Raw genomic sequence first — 18,794 nt, 5'->3', positions numbered from 1 at the left:
TAATGATGCTAGCAAAATTGTACTGTGTAAGGCACAACGAGGGCCGTCCTGGTAACAAAGAACGCGGGCAATACTGTACTTATCCTAACAATGGTTCTTGTCCAACAATATACGTATACTCAATGAAATAGTGCAAATACCTTAATAATGTACTTGTAGGCTAACTAAGGGGAACCAATTTTACTTAAAAAGACACAGCATCCTTCGGAGATGTTAAAAAAGGGTATTTATGGAAAAATTACACCAAAACATCCATGTACAAGATTGAGAAAAAGGTGCCCAAAGACAGGAACCTAAAATACCATATTGTGAATTCACAGTTATATTCACCACATTTACATTCAGGTTGTCCTATATTCTCAACAAAAAAGATCTAAATCAATAAATGTTCATAGATATAATCTAATTCATATCAAAGAGTTATATTGTTAGGCTCACCCATTTATAATCAACAACGTTTCAACCCTCAAGGGGTTGAGGCGTCTCATCAGGACCAAGAAATAATTAGGACATTTGATAGATGAGGAAACCAGCACCCATGTGGAATCACCACTGAATGTATAGTCAAAAATGTACTCACAAGGGCCTTGAGGCCTAAACTACTGTCTTCACAACTGTAGTGATATCTTCCTCTCCAGGTAGAGCCAGTGATACCGGGGGCCTGCAGGAAAAGGTGTCCAGGAAATGTATTATGGGAGCCGACCCTTTATCTTATAAATATCCTCAAAACTAGAACACAGCAGTTGTGCCCTTAACTGGTTTCCTGAATCCAGCAAACGGGCTTTGTCTCTCACTGTATACAGGGTTCCCCAGAACATCACCTGGAGCACTTATATATTTTCAGTCGATTAGGACCTTGTTGTGTAGGTGGTGGGTTTTTGGGATTTGCTGTTCTTAGGTATTCACTCTTTATTCTGGATTAGGACTATTCTTGGGGATTTTTTCGTTTATTCTCAGCGTCCCTTGGGTTTTCCGGGTGGAAAAGTACATCCTCGATACCAGTTTTCTTAGGTGTATCCTGCCAGCAACCCTTGTCTCTTAACAAAGTCTTCCGAATACTTGATGGACTTGGGTTGTCACCTGGGTCTATGCCTGTTTGTATACATCATCTGGAGTCCATGTCTGTTTTTTTTTTTTGCTCGGCCTCCTAGCTTTTGTGTGGGCAACAGTCCCTCCTGGAAGCAGGAAAAAAGCATAGACCGTTTCATGCACATCAACTCTTTATTTGTGCATATTTTTATATTTCTCAAATGCTCAACATTATTTCCTACCTGTTATCAAGTACAGCTAAAGAAGTGCTAGCATTTTTCAGTTATAGAAGGAATGGCTCTGCCCTGCCAGAACTGGCTAAATGAAACCTCACTATAAACTGTAAACAAAAAAAAGTATGTGTGTATCTTTGTGTGTTGTGCATGTCCAGACCCTCTATCACACACGTGTTATACGAAAGAACCTGCAGAGGACCGTGTTCAGTATTCCTGGTGATGTAGCCTTTCACTCCGTAAACATTCCCCTCTGCTTCACCTCCATGCTCCAAGAAATGGCGTTTAATATTTGTACTAGCCCGAAGCTGTCCTTGCTGTGTGGATTTAACCAGCTACACCGCGCCCTTCTGTACCTGCCTCTGGGGTCTGGTGAACTCCAGCTTTTGTATCAGCAAAACCGTTGTGTACATCAGAGTGCACTACTCCATTTAATTAAAAGTAGATGCAATAATAAAGTTTTGGTAACATGTTAGACAGATGGGAGGGTTATTTGTGTTTTCATGTGTGGTATTTAAGTACTTACTATCATGGTGGACATGTGTGGCACGTGCTCTAGGGGAAAGCAGTTCTGAGCCAGAGGTAGTGCCCTTCTCGGACAGTGGTTTGTAGTTTCTGCAGCAACAAAACCAAGAAGACGGCTGCCCAACCAGTACTATTCAGGGTTGCAGGTCAGAGGGCTTGCCAGAATAAAATACAAACTGTGGGCAGGTTGGAAAAGTGTTGGAACCACTTCAGTATCACACAATATTCAGACAGAGTATGTTTTTGAAAGTGTTATTTATACAGCACAACAAAGTTTTAAAATTCAAGGTTCAAAACACACATTTGCTAATTATGCAGTCACGCTACTAGCTTTGCATGCCTATATGCTTATAGTTCCACCTGTACTGTGCAATTCTATTTTCTTTTCCACCCCCTTAAGTCTAGGCTGAACTGGGAACCAAAATCTTACCTGGCAAAAACTTCTAAAGCTGGCCCACATCGCAGGACGCCGCCACTGCTGTAGGGCTATGGGTGCTTGGTTGGGTCATGGTAACCCCGCTAACTCTGAAATAAACTCCCTAGGTTTGCAGTCTCCCCTGGAAGTGTCAGAATGTAACTAGCAACGAATGCTTAAACTAATCTGAGCGCTGTCTAGCTGCACAGGCCACATTCAAGTCCATCCTTTTTCACCCACTGTCCCACTCTAGAGGGAGACAAAGATTCACCATATACAAATCAGCCATGATCAGGACCAATAGGGACAGTCCAGTCCGAATTCCTAGACTAGGTGGCACAGTGGCCATCCCTGCCCTATTTACCATTGATCCTCTCTGTCTCAAACCAGTGGATTTCTCACTTATGACAAAAGTTAAAGATTCATATTTTGTGTCAGAATTTGGTGTATTTGGAAACCACATGTAGTGGCCACTGAAACTAAAACTGAACTTCACAGAGCTGCAGCTGTTTAGTCTGGATGATGGCCCTGCAAGATTCTCCGGTCAGCATCACTTTTTACTTCAGTCATGCCACGGTTGTGTCGTCCAAACACGTTTAGAGGTGACATCAGATGATTTGCCTCTGTTGAGATTGTCCTTTTTCCTTTGCCACAGCCAAGACACATGCCTGGTACTATTAGTTATTCTGAAGCCAATCACCCAGCAGACAGGAGACTCGGACCACCAGTTCTCCCAGGACTAGTCACTGGCTGATCAGTATGTCACTGCAATGTGAAGGTTATTTGTTTTGGTGACAAGGGGTTGGAGGGTTAGTGTAGCATTGTCAAGTTCTGCACACTAGTCTCTTCATTCACCTAACATTCTGTTTGTATCTATCCTCCCCCCCAGAACAAAGACCTGAAGAGTCGCTTGTCCAGCTCTGAGGGACTGCAGAAACCGAACGCAAGTGTGTCACAGCTGGAGTCTCGCGTTCAAGAGCTGCAAGACAGACTGCAGGCCGAGGAGAGGTATGAAACTGTGAGGAATCAGCAATGCTGGGCCAGGCGAGGGGTACTGATGAGTTGCTGGCTCAGTGGGATTGTGTCACTGATCAAAAAGGCATTGCTTGTGCTCCAGATCCTCAAACAAGATGACATTTGATTGCTCTAGTTACACCATTGATTCCGACATATTCGTTTTTGCGTGATGCAGTTATTTTTACTACGTTTTTCAGAGAGAAGAATACACTGTTGTCTTCAAATCGTAAACTCGAAAGGAAAGTGAAAGAGTTCACAATCCAGCTCGATGATGAAAGACTGCATGTCAATGATCAGAAGGACCAGGTGTGTTACTGAAAACATTCTTTCAGTCCTTTACTTGCACCGGATGTTCTAGCCTTAAAGTCTGAGCCGTAGGTTGCTTTATCACTGCATTGTCTCCTATTCCTAATTTTTGGGACATCCATTACACTACCCCTCTTGATCTCTTACTTTTGTCTCCATCTCTAATAGAAATGTATTTTCTTTTTGCTCATCCTCCCATGATGAAAGTTATTAGTTCTTTTTTATTTTGTTGTTGTGATATTTGATATAAACGAAGCCATTCCACAGAGATGTGAGGTGATGTTCCTTCATGGGTATACTGCCACAACCATTGTTTTTCCGTTGTGGCACCTTGGCAAGTTTGCTTCTTCCTTACCAGTCCTTAACTCTTTTTGTTAATTAAAGATCTGTCTGTTCTCACAATTCCAGCTCAATTTACGAGTGAAAGCTCTGAAGAGGCAGGTGGATGAAGCAGAGGAGGAGATTGAGCGTCTGGAAGGCCTGAGGAAGAAAGCATTAAGGGATCTCGAGGAACAACATGAGATTAATGAACAGCTTCAAGCACGCGTGAAAGCATTAGAGAAGGACACATGGTAGGTGATGGGTGCTCCGGCGAAAGGACTGTGATATCTGATGGAGGTTTATCATGAAGCATGTGATACTTTCCCTTTTGATACTTGAGATGGAATGGCTCCCTATCTTGGATGAGTAAATGTTATGTGAAGAGAAGCTTGTGGGTGAGATAAAGCAGGTAGTCCTTTGCTATATGTAATAAGCAATCTTTGGAGAGTGGTGTATTATGAGCAAAAGGGATAGGATGAAATCATATTGTGTGTGGTATGAATATGAGTAACTATCACATCTAATTATAAACCTCTTGCAGGCCACACAAAAAGCGAGTGGGTTGAGTGGATTCCGAGTAATTATGGCTGTCATAGTGATGCTACAGACTTAGATGGTGGTTGGACCTTCTCGACCTTTGATTAGTGTCCTCCAGTTAGTTAATAACACCAATTCTTCCACTTAATGGAACACTTTATTAGCAATAATGGATCTTTAGATAAAGTACAATATTTGAGAGTAAATTCTCTAAATACTGAGAGGCAGTGGGTGACCGAGGCTCAGGAGGGGGGCAGATAGGAAGCTGCTGACATGGGTATTTGAAGGTTCTGAAGAAAAATGGCAAATGATGTGTGCCAGATGAACAGGTGTATAGCTGATATTGTAGAGAATAGTGTGTTCTCCAAAATTGGACATAATTGGATATGAATTCATATATCTATGACTATTTCCTGACCCAGAAAAACATTTAAAATCGGTAACTAAATTTGAATGAAACTAGCTTTAAAAGTTACAGGCTGCTTGGGTCCATTTTTATTGTTCTTTTCAAAATGAAAAATATAGGATGTTTGAAAAACATGCTAGTAAAAGAAATGGACTTGGAACAGCCATGCAGTGGCATGACAGTGGTTTGAAGGACATTAAGCGTCTAGTGAGGTGGGAGGCATAGTGAAGAAACTATACAGTGTATGATAGTAGCTGTGAAGGGCACAGGATATGAGGTTGCAGATCTTGCAAAATGTTGCATGGAGTGTGATGAGATTGGGCTGGACACAAAATCTTTTAAAGTGGGATGTCTGCTAATGGATGTGAATAGTTCAACAATTTAAGAGAATCTATGAAGTTGTGTGACATCTTGGGACAGAAGGTTTATTGAATAACATTGGTGGGGAATGATGGTATCATGATTCGGGCGGTCAAGTGGAGCTTGTTTGCATAATGCAATATCAAAGCTGTAAAGGGAAGTAAATGGCAACTTGGTAAAAGATTATGTGCTACACGTCTAGGAGCATGTATGCACATTGTAGGATGTTGGCTCTGTATGTTCTATTTCAAAGTAAGAAACAGTGTTTCCCCTTAGAGGTACGATAGTGGCAAAAGTAGATAATTCTAATGCTCTATTTTGTGGTAGTGTGGTCGAGCAATAGGCTTATCAGAGGGTAGTGTTAACCATTTGTTGTACACACAGGCAATAAATGAGGAACACACAGTCAAAGACCTACTCCAGGCCAAAAGGTTTTTGTATAGAAAAATATATTTTATTAGTTTATTTTAAGAACCACAGGTTCAAGATTTACATCAAACACTTTAAATGTAAGGTACTTCACTTAGATACTTTAGGAACTTTGAATGAAAACAATTTCATGTACACTCTTTGTAAAAATGACAATAAGCTATTTTCAAAGTGGACACAGTGCAAAAATCAACAGTTCCTGGGGAAGGTAAGTAAAGGTTAGATTAGGAGGTAAGTAAAACACTTACAAGTCTCAGTTCTGGGGCATAGGCAGCCCACCGTTGGGGGTTCTAGGCAACCCCACAGTTACCACACAAGCAGCTCAGGGCCGGTCTGGGGCAGAGGTCAAAGAGGTGCCCAAAACACATAGGCGCCTATGGAGAACAGGGGGTGTTCCGGTTCCAGTCTGCCAGCAGGTCCTCGGGGCATAACAGGGGGGTTTTGTAGAGCACTGGGGGGAACACAGGTAGGCACACAACACCCTCAGCGGCACAGGGGCGTCCGGGTGCAGTGTTCAAAGCAGGTGTCGGGTTTCAGGTAGGATACAATGGAGGGACCCGGGGGTCACTCTAGCAGTGCAGGCAGGCACAGGGGGGGCTTCTCGGGACAGCCACCTCCTGGGCAAGGCAGAGGGTCGCCTGGGTGGGTCACTCCTGCGATTAGAGGTTTGGTTCCTTAAGGTGCTGGGGGCTGCGGGTGCAGTGTTGGTTCCAGGCGTCGGGTCCCTTGTTGCAGGAAGTCACAGTCAGGGGGAGCCTCTGGATTCTCTCCGTAGACCTCGCTGTGGGGGCTCAGGGGGGTCATCTCTGGTTACTTACGGGCTTGCAGTCGCCGGGGAGTCCTCCCTGAGGTGTTGGTTCTCTGGATCTCGAGCCAGGGGCATCGGTGCAGAGTGGGAAGTCTCACGCTTCCGGCGGGAAACGTGAAGTCTTTGGAAGTTGCTTCTTTGTTGCAAAGAAGTAGCTGGTTCTGAACAGGGCCGCTGTTCACAGGAGTTTCTTTGTCCTTAGTCCAGGGCAGTCCTCTTAGGCTTCAGAGGTTGCTGGTCCCTGTTGGATGCGTTGCTGGAGCAGGTTTTCGAAGTTGGAGACAGGCCCGTAGGGCTGGGGCCAAAGCAGTTGTTGTCTTCCTCCTTCTCTGCAGGCTTGTAGGTCAGCAGTCCTTCTTGTTTCTTCAGGTTGCAGGAATCTGATTTCCTGGGTTCTGGGGTGTCCCTAAATACTAAATTTAGGGGTGTGTTTAGGTATGGGGCCAATAGCTACTGTCCTTGAGGGTGGCTACACCCTCCTTGTGCCTCCTCCATGTTGGGAGGGGGGCACATCCCTATTCCTATTGGGGGAATCCTCCAAAATCAAGATGGAGGATTTCTAAAGGCTGGGGTCACCTCAGCTCAGGACACCTTAGGGGCTGTCCTGACTGGTGGTTGGTGACTCCTTGTTTTTCTCATTATCTCCCCTGGACTTGCCGCCCAAAGTGGGGGCTGTGTCCAGAGGGCGGGCAGCTTCCCTAGCTGAAGTGCCCTGGGGCATTGTAACACGAAGCCTGAGCCTTTGAGTCTCACTGCTAGGTGTTACGGTTTCTGCAGGGGGGAGGTGTGAAGCACCTCCACCCAGAGCAGGCTTTTGTTTCTATCCTCAGAGAGCACAAAGGCTCACCCCAGGGGGTCAGAAACTCGTCTCTCAGTAGCAGGCTGGCACAGACCAGTCAGTCCTGCACTGAAGGATTGGGTAAAATACAGGGGGCATCTCTAAGATGCCCTCTGTGTGCATTTTTTTTTTTATAAATCCAGCACTGGCATCGGTGTGGGTTTATTATTCTGAGAGGTTTGATACCAAACTTCCTAGTATTCAGTGTAGCCATTATGGAGCTGTGGAGTTCGTTTTGACAAACTCCCAGACCATATACTTAATATGGCCACACTGTACTTACAATGTCTAAGAACAGACTTAGACACTGTAGGGGCATATTGCTCATGCAGCTATGCCCTCACCTGTGGTATAGTGCACCCTGTCTTAGGGCTGTAAGGCCTGCTAGAGGGGTGACTTACCTATGCCACAGGCAGCATTTTGTGTGCATGGCATCCTGAGGGGGATGCCATGTCGACTTTGCCTTTTTCTCCCCACCAACACACAAAATCTACAATGGCAGTGTGCATGTGTTAGGTGAGGGGTCTCTTAGGGTGGCACAACATATGCTGCAGCCCTTAGGGACCTTCCCTGGTTACAGGGCCCTTGGTACCAGTGGTACCTTTTACAAGGGACTTATCTGTGCGCCAGGGGTGTGACAATTGTGGAAACAATGGTACATTTTAGGTGAAAGAACTCTGGTGCTGGGGCCTGGTTAGCAGGGTCCCAGCACACTTCTCAGTTAAGTCAGAATCAGTATCAGGCAAAAAGTGGGTGGTAACTGCAACAGGGAGCCATTTTCCTACACACATGGTGAAAAAGATTAGCCGACTGCAAACCTAGGGAAACACGTCAGAGAATTCCTGAATATTTTGTGAGGCCAGCTGTTATGCAAGATAGTACTTTTTGAATTTCTCATTTGCCTTGGCTCAGGCACTGCTTGTGCCAAGGGATGCATGGCAAAGGGAATGTATGAAACCCAGGGAGTGGGATGCATTTGAGGCCTCGATTTATGGTCTGAGCTGATGGAGCATACACCCTCTGGAGTTGGCAGCCCCACCAGCCTCTTCTGAACACATAAAGGACAGCTGGCAAACTATAATTACAAGCAATAAGTGAAGACATGAATAATAGAACACCAGCAAGTAACAAAGGGGTTCCTGATGTCTCCAGCTGATTAGCTGGGAGGAGGCAGTCAAATATTTTCTTTGGTGGCGCCTGGCATTGCCTTCTGTTTCGTAAAACCTGTTTATTTTCTATAGCTCACTCCATGTGCACGTGCAGATCCAACACAAAGGGTATATTATCAATGTAAAGCGAATAGAGAATTTGAAGGTTTACCAGCCACAAAATTTCAAAGCATGCAGTATGCTATATTGTCAGTATTACATTCAAATGTTCTGAATAGGCCAAAATATTTTCTTGAGAACTACAAACTGAATTCACACCACCTAGAGTAAATTAGTTCATTTAAATTAAAAAACAACATAACCAAAGCCACTAGGTCTTGCCTGTGAGAGTTATTGGCTTTGGCAATTTATTTTAGCCACACTCTACAGCAGTGTGGCTGCTGTGCTGCCTGGCTAAAAATAATTGTTAATCACTATGACGCAGGTAGTGCAAATGCATTTTTTTAAATTAAAAAACAAATACAGGAGTGGGTTGGAGGATGAGGCAACATGAGGCAAAGGAGGAAGGGAGAGATGGACGTGGCGGGTGGAGAGGCCACATAAGAGACAATGGAGAAGCACAAGGACAACAGAGGATGAACAGGAGTGGATGGGGCAGCAAACTGGCAATGGAGGGCTGGGGAGGTGGCTCAGAGTAAGATGACACCGAAGATGGGCAGGAGGAGGTGGTGAAGCAAGCTGAGAGTGGATGTGAGGGGCAGGGGCTGCAAGCTGACACGGAGGGTTGGTAGGATGGTCTAGGGGGCAGCAAGCTGACAACGTTTGAGGCAGCAATCTGACAAGTCAGCGGAAGGAAATGGGGCAGCGAGCTGACAATGGAGGATGGGTGGGTGGTGCTTTGGAAAGAAAGTGACAATGAACTTAGGAGCAGGAGTGACTGGGGAACTATACGGATGATAGCGGGCAAGTGGGGCAGCAAGCTGACAACATTGTGGGCGGTAGGGGCTGTGGAAGCACTCAGACAACAGAGGGTGGGCTATAGGATATGGGTAAGCTCACTGCAACATAGGGCAGAGAAGGATGGGAAACACAAACAGAAGGTGGGTGGGTGGGAGAGGCAGCGAAAGATGACAGACAACTGTGAATGGTGGGAATTGATGGAAAAATGTACGAACAAAAGAGGGTAGGCAGGTGAAGCTGTGGAAGCAGACTGACAATGTAGGGCAGGCAGGGCTGGGAAAGTAAACGACAAGGGGATGAGGGAAGCAAGAACTGCATGGGAAGGTTGGCAGGAAGGAAATAAAAATGGCATCTGAGGGAGAGCGTGAAAAAGGAACTCTGAGTGGGGATATGTACAGGAGGAAGACAGTTGGAAAAAACACACCGTCTTGTCAAATGCCTAAACAAAAGGAAACAAGCATTTGCAATGCAACCGGTCTCCCATTTGCTCAAGTTAGAGCTATTAGCATTGTAAACTCCTAACTGGACATTTCTTGCCACACAAATAGAAAGAAAAAAAACGAGCGCGATAATGCTATGTAAAACGCAGCGCTAAAATTGAAAAAAAAAATTGCGCTATGTAAAACCCAGCGCATTTGCGCTGTGTGGAAAATAAAAATATAAAGTAGTGCAGAAACCAGGCTGAAAACATCGAGCCTCATAGGTTTTCAGTAGTTGGTCGGTGCGCTTGAGGACGGCAAAACTCCAGAAAAGGTATGATGTATGCATGCCTTTCACTAATGAAAGCAAGTTGATTTAAAAGGCAAGCCCACAAACTAAAAGTGACAGGTGTGACATGGGTGTCGTTACAAGCTCAAAGAGAGATTACAACACGGACAGAGCTGTTGTGCACTCAACCCTAAAAAGTAGCACCTGAAAAATGAGTAGTAGATTGGCACCAATAATGAGTCCATGCACCATGGGTGGAACAAAAGCAAGAAGAGGAAGGAAGGTCTATGGAAGCTGACAATTAAGAAGTAAGTGAGTGACAGACAAGGCAGTCCGCGGTAAGCAGTGGGTAGGCTCCAACCCACAGTCATCTAACAGTGTGTCTCGAAACAGATGCAATCTAAGGGGAGACCTAAAAAAGTTGAAAACAAAAAAATGAAGAATTGTTTATTGTGATAAAGACCACTTTCGATGAATGGAAACGTTGCTTCTCTCTTGGATAGCATAATTGAACATAGAGAAAATCATACTTGCATGAATCGATCACAACAGATTGAGAAAAAAATACTCTTTCAGCTTATAAAAAACAAAGGCTCTCCTAACACGCTAAAACCTAACAAGTGCATTCAAAAACAAATCAAAAGAAAAACCATGTGTCTATTCAGTAAATAACGCTGCCCTTGCTGTTCCTAACTACTTGGAAATACGTACACTGCAGGTTGGACTAAAGAAAAGAGTCTGAAGAAGATGATCCTGTCATTTTACATTTTTGGGAGGGCATCCAATGTGAGCCACACTTTGTGTGCTGGCCTCTGTGTTGTATCTTTGCGTCACATTCCCTTTTGTTTCCACCTTTTGTACTCAAGGAAGGGTATCTCCTGATGAACAGACCTGTTTGCCTGTTTTCAGTTGTTTTTCTGGAAGTGTTTTGTTTTTGCATTTGATTTTTTTATTTGGCTTAGAAAAAACTATTCCTCTTATGCCCATGCTGCCAAACATAAGCGTTTAGGATTGTAAGCAGCAATACGTCTTTTTTATTTAAAGTACAGAGTAAAATTGTAGGGGGAAAAACTTCTAATTTTAAAATCTTTCTGTGGAAATGGTGAATTGTTGAATTTTACCATATGTGCCCTTTTATCATTAAGTGCACCATGTCTGCTGAAAAAATGATTGTTCCCCAGTTATTCTTCAAAATAATATGGCAGTTGAAATAAGGGAGACTGTTTAAGTCCATCCTAGATATCTTACTCATACAACTTAAGTCTAGAATATAGACGCCTCAGTTTTGAAATTACCCATTCCCATCTCTATGCCCTCTGCCAGTGCAAGATACCAACACTTGTACCAAGTCTTTTTTGATCGGGGTTACCAACACTTGACGAGGGAGTTTCACCTAGTCATGCAACAGACAAAGCAAGCTCTTGACTTGGTGTTGTTGTCCAAGCCAGCAGTCTTGGGGCTGTTCTTCAGATTTACTGCCTCAAGAGCCCTTTCAACCAGAGAGAAGACAGTTACCTAGCAGCTTGTTTCCAGATGAATCCACTCACATTTTGACCCTTCATTCCACAAAGCGTTGAATACAAAATATCACACTTCCCAAAGCCTGATCCTTGTTTGCATTTGGACTCTTCCGTGAAAATATTCCTTTGTCACCGCTGCTCATGCATAAGGCAGAGGTCTATCCTCTCTGGCTTTCCTGTTTTCTGGACTGGGAAGCAGGGCCATAGGCGCAATAGGGAAAGATAAGTTGCCAAAATTCTCTTAGCAAATAGTCCCCATATCTCTAGAATCCGAAATCTATGTCCATTATCCAAATTCCCCTTCCTGGCGAAATAGGGAAAGTAGTATCTTCTCTATTTTAAACCATATATAATATAAAATGCACAGGTGATTGATTCCGACTCAGAAACAACGCATCTGTGGAAACTCTCCAGGTCCCTGACAACATAATAATTAATCCAGATGATGGTGATTCCTTCCTTCTGGCACTGCCCGACCTAGCAGCCCTTTAGTACATTAAACATGCAGTACTTGCCATGATCTTTCCGATTAGAATGGCCCAGAGCGGATGTTCCTAAACTGGTTCTCCTTCCTTGAAAAGAGGCCGCAGTTCATGATACTTAATTCCTTCAGATCTTCTCCCTTCCCATAAGACGTACAGCGCCCCGGGTTTTCGTTTTATGATGCTGTGTTTTTTAGTATCAAGATAGAGCCATTAGTCCCAGTGTTTCTGAAAGATGATTTCACCGCTCACCATTCTGGAGATACTCATCATTACTAGAGAATGTCTCATTAGTCAAGACTCTAAAACGCTTCCTAGAATGGCTAATAAACGTAATGAGCTTGTGCTTGAAGTTCATCCCTGGAGAATACATTTCTCTAAGTCGCCAAATGCTCTCTCCATTCGACAGTAGTGACAAATACTGAGCCAAATAGGCACCACAGTAATGCCACAGCTCCTGCTCAACCATGGATCAGAGGCCACAATGCTTTAGTGCCAATCAGGACTGCATCCTGCCAGCTTCACCTCCTGAGAAAACCTCAACACACAATGTCATCAAAAAGATTTTATAGGGCTGGCCCATATTTTCTTGCTCTTGCATGTTAATTGTAGCATTGCAATGCCAGGGGAACTGTCTAGTTCATCTCTAGCTTTGAGACAAACCAGAACAGATGCACAAGAGGGCCAACATTCTTAGGGGCATGGATTGGCTTAGTGTGAGGCAATGTGTCTCCTTTCCACCTTTTGATATGTAGTTTTCCATTAGAGGAAATGCATGTTCAAGTGTGTTGGTGACGATTGCATGATAGCGAAGTAAAGACTATCCCATCATTTTCATGGGGACTCATCACTGAAGTCATGAACCCACATGCCTTCATCTCTGGGAACCTAAATTGAGAACCAAATGCGTTATGCAATTTTCAGCATAGGATTCCTGGATGCTTAAAAGCACCGTGCAGTTTACTCTTTTGTTTAAAGCCATGCTGCTTCCTGGCCAACAGTTGTGAAGATCCACATGATGGAACTTGGATTGCGAGTAAGGAACTTTTCCTTTTTACCCAAATTTTATGTTCAAGACGATGGAGGATAGAGGTTTAAGAATGAGAACCGAGTCTCACACAGGATTATCACCCTATTCTAAAATACCATACAGCATACTGCAGTAGTTAATCTGGCCTGAATCTTATTTTAGTTTGCAACAGTTTGCTTTTTGGCCATGGTCAGAGCACATTGATGTAATCTTCTGAAAACTGTGTCATGAGCATTGAAGAAACATTGGAAAGCATGTGGAGCACAGATTACCAATTGGAAGCAGAGAGATATCAACACAGAACAACCCCAGGAATTAGCTGAAAAATTAGATTATACAATAGTAGTATGCGGAATCAAGAGACATGTTATTGTGACTTCCATATTCTGATATTCCTTGTCAAGTGCTCGGCCTGTGAGACTTGGAGGAAACCAAATGTGTTGAATTTTGTGTGGCAAAGTATTGATATGATCTCTCTCTTTATCCAGGCGTAAAAGTGTTCGCACAACAGCAGACTCTTCACTACGCGATGATGATGATCTAAGTTCTGATGGAGAGTTCGACAGTGTCTACGATCCCTCGTCCATCAAGTCATTGCTTACTGAGAGTAACCTGCAGACCAGCTCCTGCTAGGTGCTGCTTTGAACATGGGCTCTTTGACAGACACCATTTGGGTGCCGTATCTGGGGACTAGAGGAACAGAATGGAATCCCGCTGTCGATCCTGCAACGTTGAGACGGCAAACGTATTCCAGTAACATGACAAATGTTGTTGCTTCAGCATGAATACCTTTAGGAAAGGTATAGCTTGCTTCTCCTCCACCATCTGATTTGTATCTTAGACTGGAATACATTGATAGACGGGAGCTTGGGAGATATTGGTGCTCTGGGAAATTACTTGGCCAGTGTGCAATGGCCTAGACATCAGCAGTTTTCGCCAAGATTCTGGACGGAGCGTAAATGTTGTATACCTGTCAAAAGGACAATGTGCAAATATTTTATGTTTCAACTTCTAAAGGGAGAGAAGCTCGGATGTTAAACTGCGCACTTTTGTGTTAAATGTGGAATAATGGGATTGGATTCATGCAGGCTTCTTAACTATACGTTTTGCCGCTTCGTTTACCCCAGAGTGGTGCCGTCAGTTTCTAGGATGCTGAAACAGACTGTATAGGCGAGTTTGCCACCTTTTCTTGAATGTTCAGTTTTTTAGCTCACTTGGCGCATCCACCAGTAGTGCCTTTATAATGAGGCCTTTGCGTTTAGTGACCTATCCTCTACCTCTGGAATGGACAAACATTGGCGGTCTGGCGCAGAGCGGTTTTGGGTCCACACTTTAATACACACGCACTGACACACCACCACCACATATTCTCTAGTGCTTTTCTTTTGCATACTAAGCATCCAATATTCTCTTTACCTTTTCTTTTTTTTTTTTTAAGGAAGACAGTAATTCTAAGTGTGTGATTTCTAATATGTACCTACATTCACACTCCTGCCCTCACTCACGTGTATTTACACTCACCTTCAGGCATTTTCAGACCAGTGTGCACAAATCTCTCATTTATAAATGAATGCACACACTTGTCACAATGATTGTTTTGTAATAATTAACAAAGTCGACGTCCATATCCACCTTTTTATTATTCGAGTTTGTGCAATGCATCTTAGGCAGAGTTTTAGACACGGCATATTCGTTGTTGGCCACCATGACTGTTTTCCATAATAATCTTTTTTTTTTTTTTTTTTTTTTTTCGCATGGTAAGCCATCTATATTAAAAACTTTAAGAATTCACCAGTTTTCTCCCGCAGTTTGCGAAGTCTAAATCTGCTTCTCAGTAGCAAACTATGTAAGCCAACATAGACCTGATCCAAGTTTAGCTAACAAGGCAAGCCTTGAACTTCTGTTTCTGCCTGTTGCTTAAAGCCCTCTCTAGCCCTCGGTGCATATCAGCTTGCAGCAGATTTTATGTGCCTTAAATGTACCATCCTGCTGCTGGCTGGCAATAGACGTACTCCTTTATCAACTGAGAGGGTACCGCAGTATTGACTTCAAATCTTTGTGCTGGGAAATAAACAGATCTTGACTATAAAATAGAAGCCTAATCAAAATAATTGTTCGCGGTTACTATAGGTGTAGAATTTCTGTAGCAGACATCCTCATAGGGTTTTTCTCCTTCGAGTAAGTTGCTTTATCTTGAGCCTTAAGTGTTGCGTGGAAATTCGGTCTTTGGTCATCCTAGAGATTTAAAAATGTTGTCCCTGGGTATATAAATATTCATTGATTTATCCATATCTCATAAATCCATTGTCTAATGAAAGATAAATGGGCTAATGCTTAATAATACACCGTTTTATACGGCATATATTCTGAAATGTGGCAGAATATATAAGAATAGCAAATGTTTTATTGCAGATGTGAAATATAAGTGCAGATATGTCTGTTTTAGTGATAGAGTTGCATTGTAGTGAGCTTTTTTTTTATTTTTTTTAATGGATCTAATTCACAGAGGTGAGTCTATTTTTGTTGATGGTATTGTTCTTTTTTTTTAACATATTCGTGATAACATCAACATACCTTATGCAACAAAAGTCTGAAAGAGGCCAGAAGCTGAAAGCCTTATCCCTTTGAGCCTAAAATTGGTTCAAATCTTCCCTCACTTGTCACGGTCTTTAAAGTTTCAGATGTGGGAACATGATGTCTGTTCTAGGGAACGTATTAGTAAGTAAGTTTAATGCGCTATAAAATCTTGGGTGAGATTTTCTCTCTGCATGGTGCCTATGACTTCTTGCGCGGGTTCTGCTTATTTTTAATCGTCCATAATACCTGTTTCACTCCCAGATCTTTAATGCGTTAGAGACATAAACGTCTTCTGAGATTTTATTCAGGAGTTAGGACTAATGGACATCAATTTTTGCTCTCCCAATGGAATTTGGGCTCTGCTGGTGGATATTTTTACTCCACACTTCTCCTAATTTCGGGTCTAGATACAAGCCTTTCAGATACATCAGAGTGTAGTCCTTAACTGTAGAGGATTTCAATCTGCAATGTACTTTTATGGAATGAATAATCCAGCTAAGTGCAGTAGTAGTTGAGCCATACATTTATGACGCTTCAGCCTCACGCAGGCGACTGCCATGATCCTGCCTCACTTGATGAACACTTTGGTACAAGTGCATTTGCTTCAAACATAATATAGGCATTGATATTCTGCCATCTCTCAGATGCTAACAATTATTGCACAAGGTGCTCTTTCTTAAGGGCTTGTTCTCCTATTCTCCCCTGATCCCCACCACCAAAAAACCTTATCCTGCCACCGGGTCCAGAGGTCTGCTAGAATCTTAGTGCTTTGGGGGAAAATGTATACTTGTTGCATGAAGCATCCTTCACAGATTGGTGTTCTACATTAACCGAGTCTGCTTTTTATAAATAAATTCATATATTTTTTTAAATGATGATGCAGGTAGTTTTGTGGTTTAAAAATGAAGTTGTTCCTAGAATTAAGATACCCGGAAATATGTACATAATTTTCTGTCTCCTCTGTCACTCTCTTTCTCACTTTTCTGCCCCCCACCCCTCCAGTTCTTATTCTTTTCTTCTCCTTGTGTAATTTTCTCCCCTCTGCTTCTTGTGTCTCCATCTCCATTTCTTCATCTTTTGCTGTCTTCAGTTTCTCCGTTGTCACGCGTGGTCTTCAGTTATCACTGTTTTGTTTCCCATGATACTCTTTTCCACTCAAGCTTTTTTTTCTTTGTATCCTTCCAATGAACTCTTCTTCTATCCCAACATTTCTTCTCTCACTCAACTCCCATTTTCCTTTTCCACCTCGTCTCATGCAGCTTTAAAATGAAAGGTGGGTTGGAAGAGTCATCACTCTGTTACTCCACTTGTGCATTCCCATCCAACTTTGTCTTTGGATGCAGAGGTGGAGATAAGTCACACCATTGCCCACCCCTGTTTACAATGATATATAATATATAGGCTAATTATTGTTGTACAGTCGTATAAATGATTTTTTATAAAGGCTTTTAAATTTGATCCAGAACTTTTATTTTTCCTTTTTGCACCGAGATTCCTTTCTTTAGAGAATTGTGCTGCACTACTGGATCAAACAATAAAAGGAGTATATGTAAATAGAATTTGTTGTCCTTGGTGATTCTTTTGTCTTGTGTGTGCTCTGTGGTTTCCCCTAATTTATGTGCATTCTTGACTAGCATAAGTGTCTCATTCTAGTATGTGAATGTCAAGTCAGCTGCCATTAGTGATTTATCAACCAGCGACGATTAGGATGGAATTTGGTTTGCTGCATCTTAAACCTGACACATCCCTCTGCCCCTCCCCCCTCCTGCGCCCAGACCGCGGTGCTTCTGGCTCGTATGTCCCCCCTCAGGCCTGTGACCCACCTGTACTGGTGCTAAAGTTCAGTGTACCCAGGGTTACGTGCCTTGTGTGCGTGTGTCCCACTGCAGGAATGCATCAGGTTGGTATGCTAAGAATGTTGTTGATTGTTCCGCAGGCACCTGCTGACCCTTATCTCCCCAGTGATGTCAGAGCCCCTGCACTTGTGCAATGAACTTGTACTATTTCATTGTTATGACCGTGAGCCTTTTTCTTCTGGACTGGTACTGCTGCGGGAGTACTCCAGTTGATACCACTTTCCATCGCTAACTTGACTATGCTAGACTTAAAGCACACTGATAAAATTACTTATTTTAAGAATTAACATTTAAATATTTGAAATTCGTAACCAACAGTTCTCGTCATAGTTAAAAGCCATTGCCAAAGGATGCGTGCCTGAACAATTATGCTCATTTTGCCAATTTTTTTCAGAATATTTCTAGCTTCTACATCTGAGTGTCTCTCTGTACATAAACGCTTGCTCCGATTTCTAAGATCTGAAATTCAGTGCATGGTCTAGTTTATGTAGAGGCAGAACAGGGAATGAGTCGAGACCCTATTCCTTTACACAAAATACCTGACACGGACGGTCTGGCTGTTTCCTACTCCAACCCTTGGATAGCGCCTGCCACAAGGCAGGGCCTGAATCTGTTTTTCTGTAGCTCTAGAAACTGTTCTGGCACAGCTAGTGCCAGCATCCTTTGATACACAGACGGGAACTTCTTGTTTTCCTTCAGATTCCATACTGCGGGCAATTGGCCTTCAACCTTTATCATTGTTTTTTTAACTCCAGTGGCTGATAATATAGCCTGCCTATCTTGCCACCAACTCTTATTTCAGCTAGTCGAGTGGTATTCCCACTCACTTCAGGGAGTTGACAAGAGGATGAGCACCAAAATAATGGGTAACCCTACAAGTAAGTTTTAGAGGGGTAAGTTCTCCTAGATTCCTTTACCACCCCAACTAATTCTGCCACACGTGGCACAGGAAGAGACCTGCTGATATACCAATCGTGCTGAGTTTATCCCTCCAACTCGCTAACCTGATCTAGAATGTGACCACTTACACAGACTGAAGACTATGCCTGCTTATCTCCCACAGAAGACCCTGGAGGAGAAAAATGGAGCTCTTGGGCCTTTACCCTTCAAACCGCAGGGCAGGATTACTGCTGCTTCCCGAAAATTCCTTTACTGGACTACTTGAGTCCTGGTCTCTCTGATGGATGTCTGTTTCGCCGAAAATGTTAACTACGTGGATCATTTGTTGGATTTGATAGAGTGGGTGGAGTACTAGGTCAAAGGCAGAAGAAAGATCCATCTTCCAAGAAGTACTTCCAAACAAGCATCCCCTTCATATGAAAATGGGG

At 43.1% G+C, this 18,794-nt stretch overlaps 1 protein-coding gene across 3 annotated transcripts in view; it reads left to right on the top strand.

Moving 5' to 3' along the window:
- Positions 1-15,508, top strand: part of CGN (cingulin) — a 176,221-nt gene extending 160,713 nt beyond the window's left edge. For all 3 annotated transcript variants that reach the window (XM_069218329.1, XM_069218330.1, XM_069218332.1), the window contains exons 18-21: positions 3,092-3,210; positions 3,417-3,525; positions 3,934-4,097; positions 13,522-15,508. In XM_069218329.1, the coding sequence (XP_069074430.1) occupies positions 3,092-3,210; positions 3,417-3,525; positions 3,934-4,097; positions 13,522-13,666 (537 nt within the window). In that variant the 3' untranslated portion in view covers positions 13,667-15,508. The remainder of the gene's footprint in view (positions 1-3,091; positions 3,211-3,416; positions 3,526-3,933; positions 4,098-13,521) is intronic.
- Positions 15,509-18,794: the final 3,286 nt, after the last annotated feature.

The sequence above is a fragment of the Pleurodeles waltl genome, chromosome 12 (assembly GCF_031143425.1).
Source record: "Pleurodeles waltl isolate 20211129_DDA chromosome 12, aPleWal1.hap1.20221129, whole genome shotgun sequence".
Taxonomy (NCBI): domain Eukaryota; kingdom Metazoa; phylum Chordata; class Amphibia; order Caudata; family Salamandridae; genus Pleurodeles; species Pleurodeles waltl.
The sequence above is the reverse complement of the archived record's forward strand: the minus strand, read 5'-3'. Positions and strand labels throughout refer to the sequence as shown.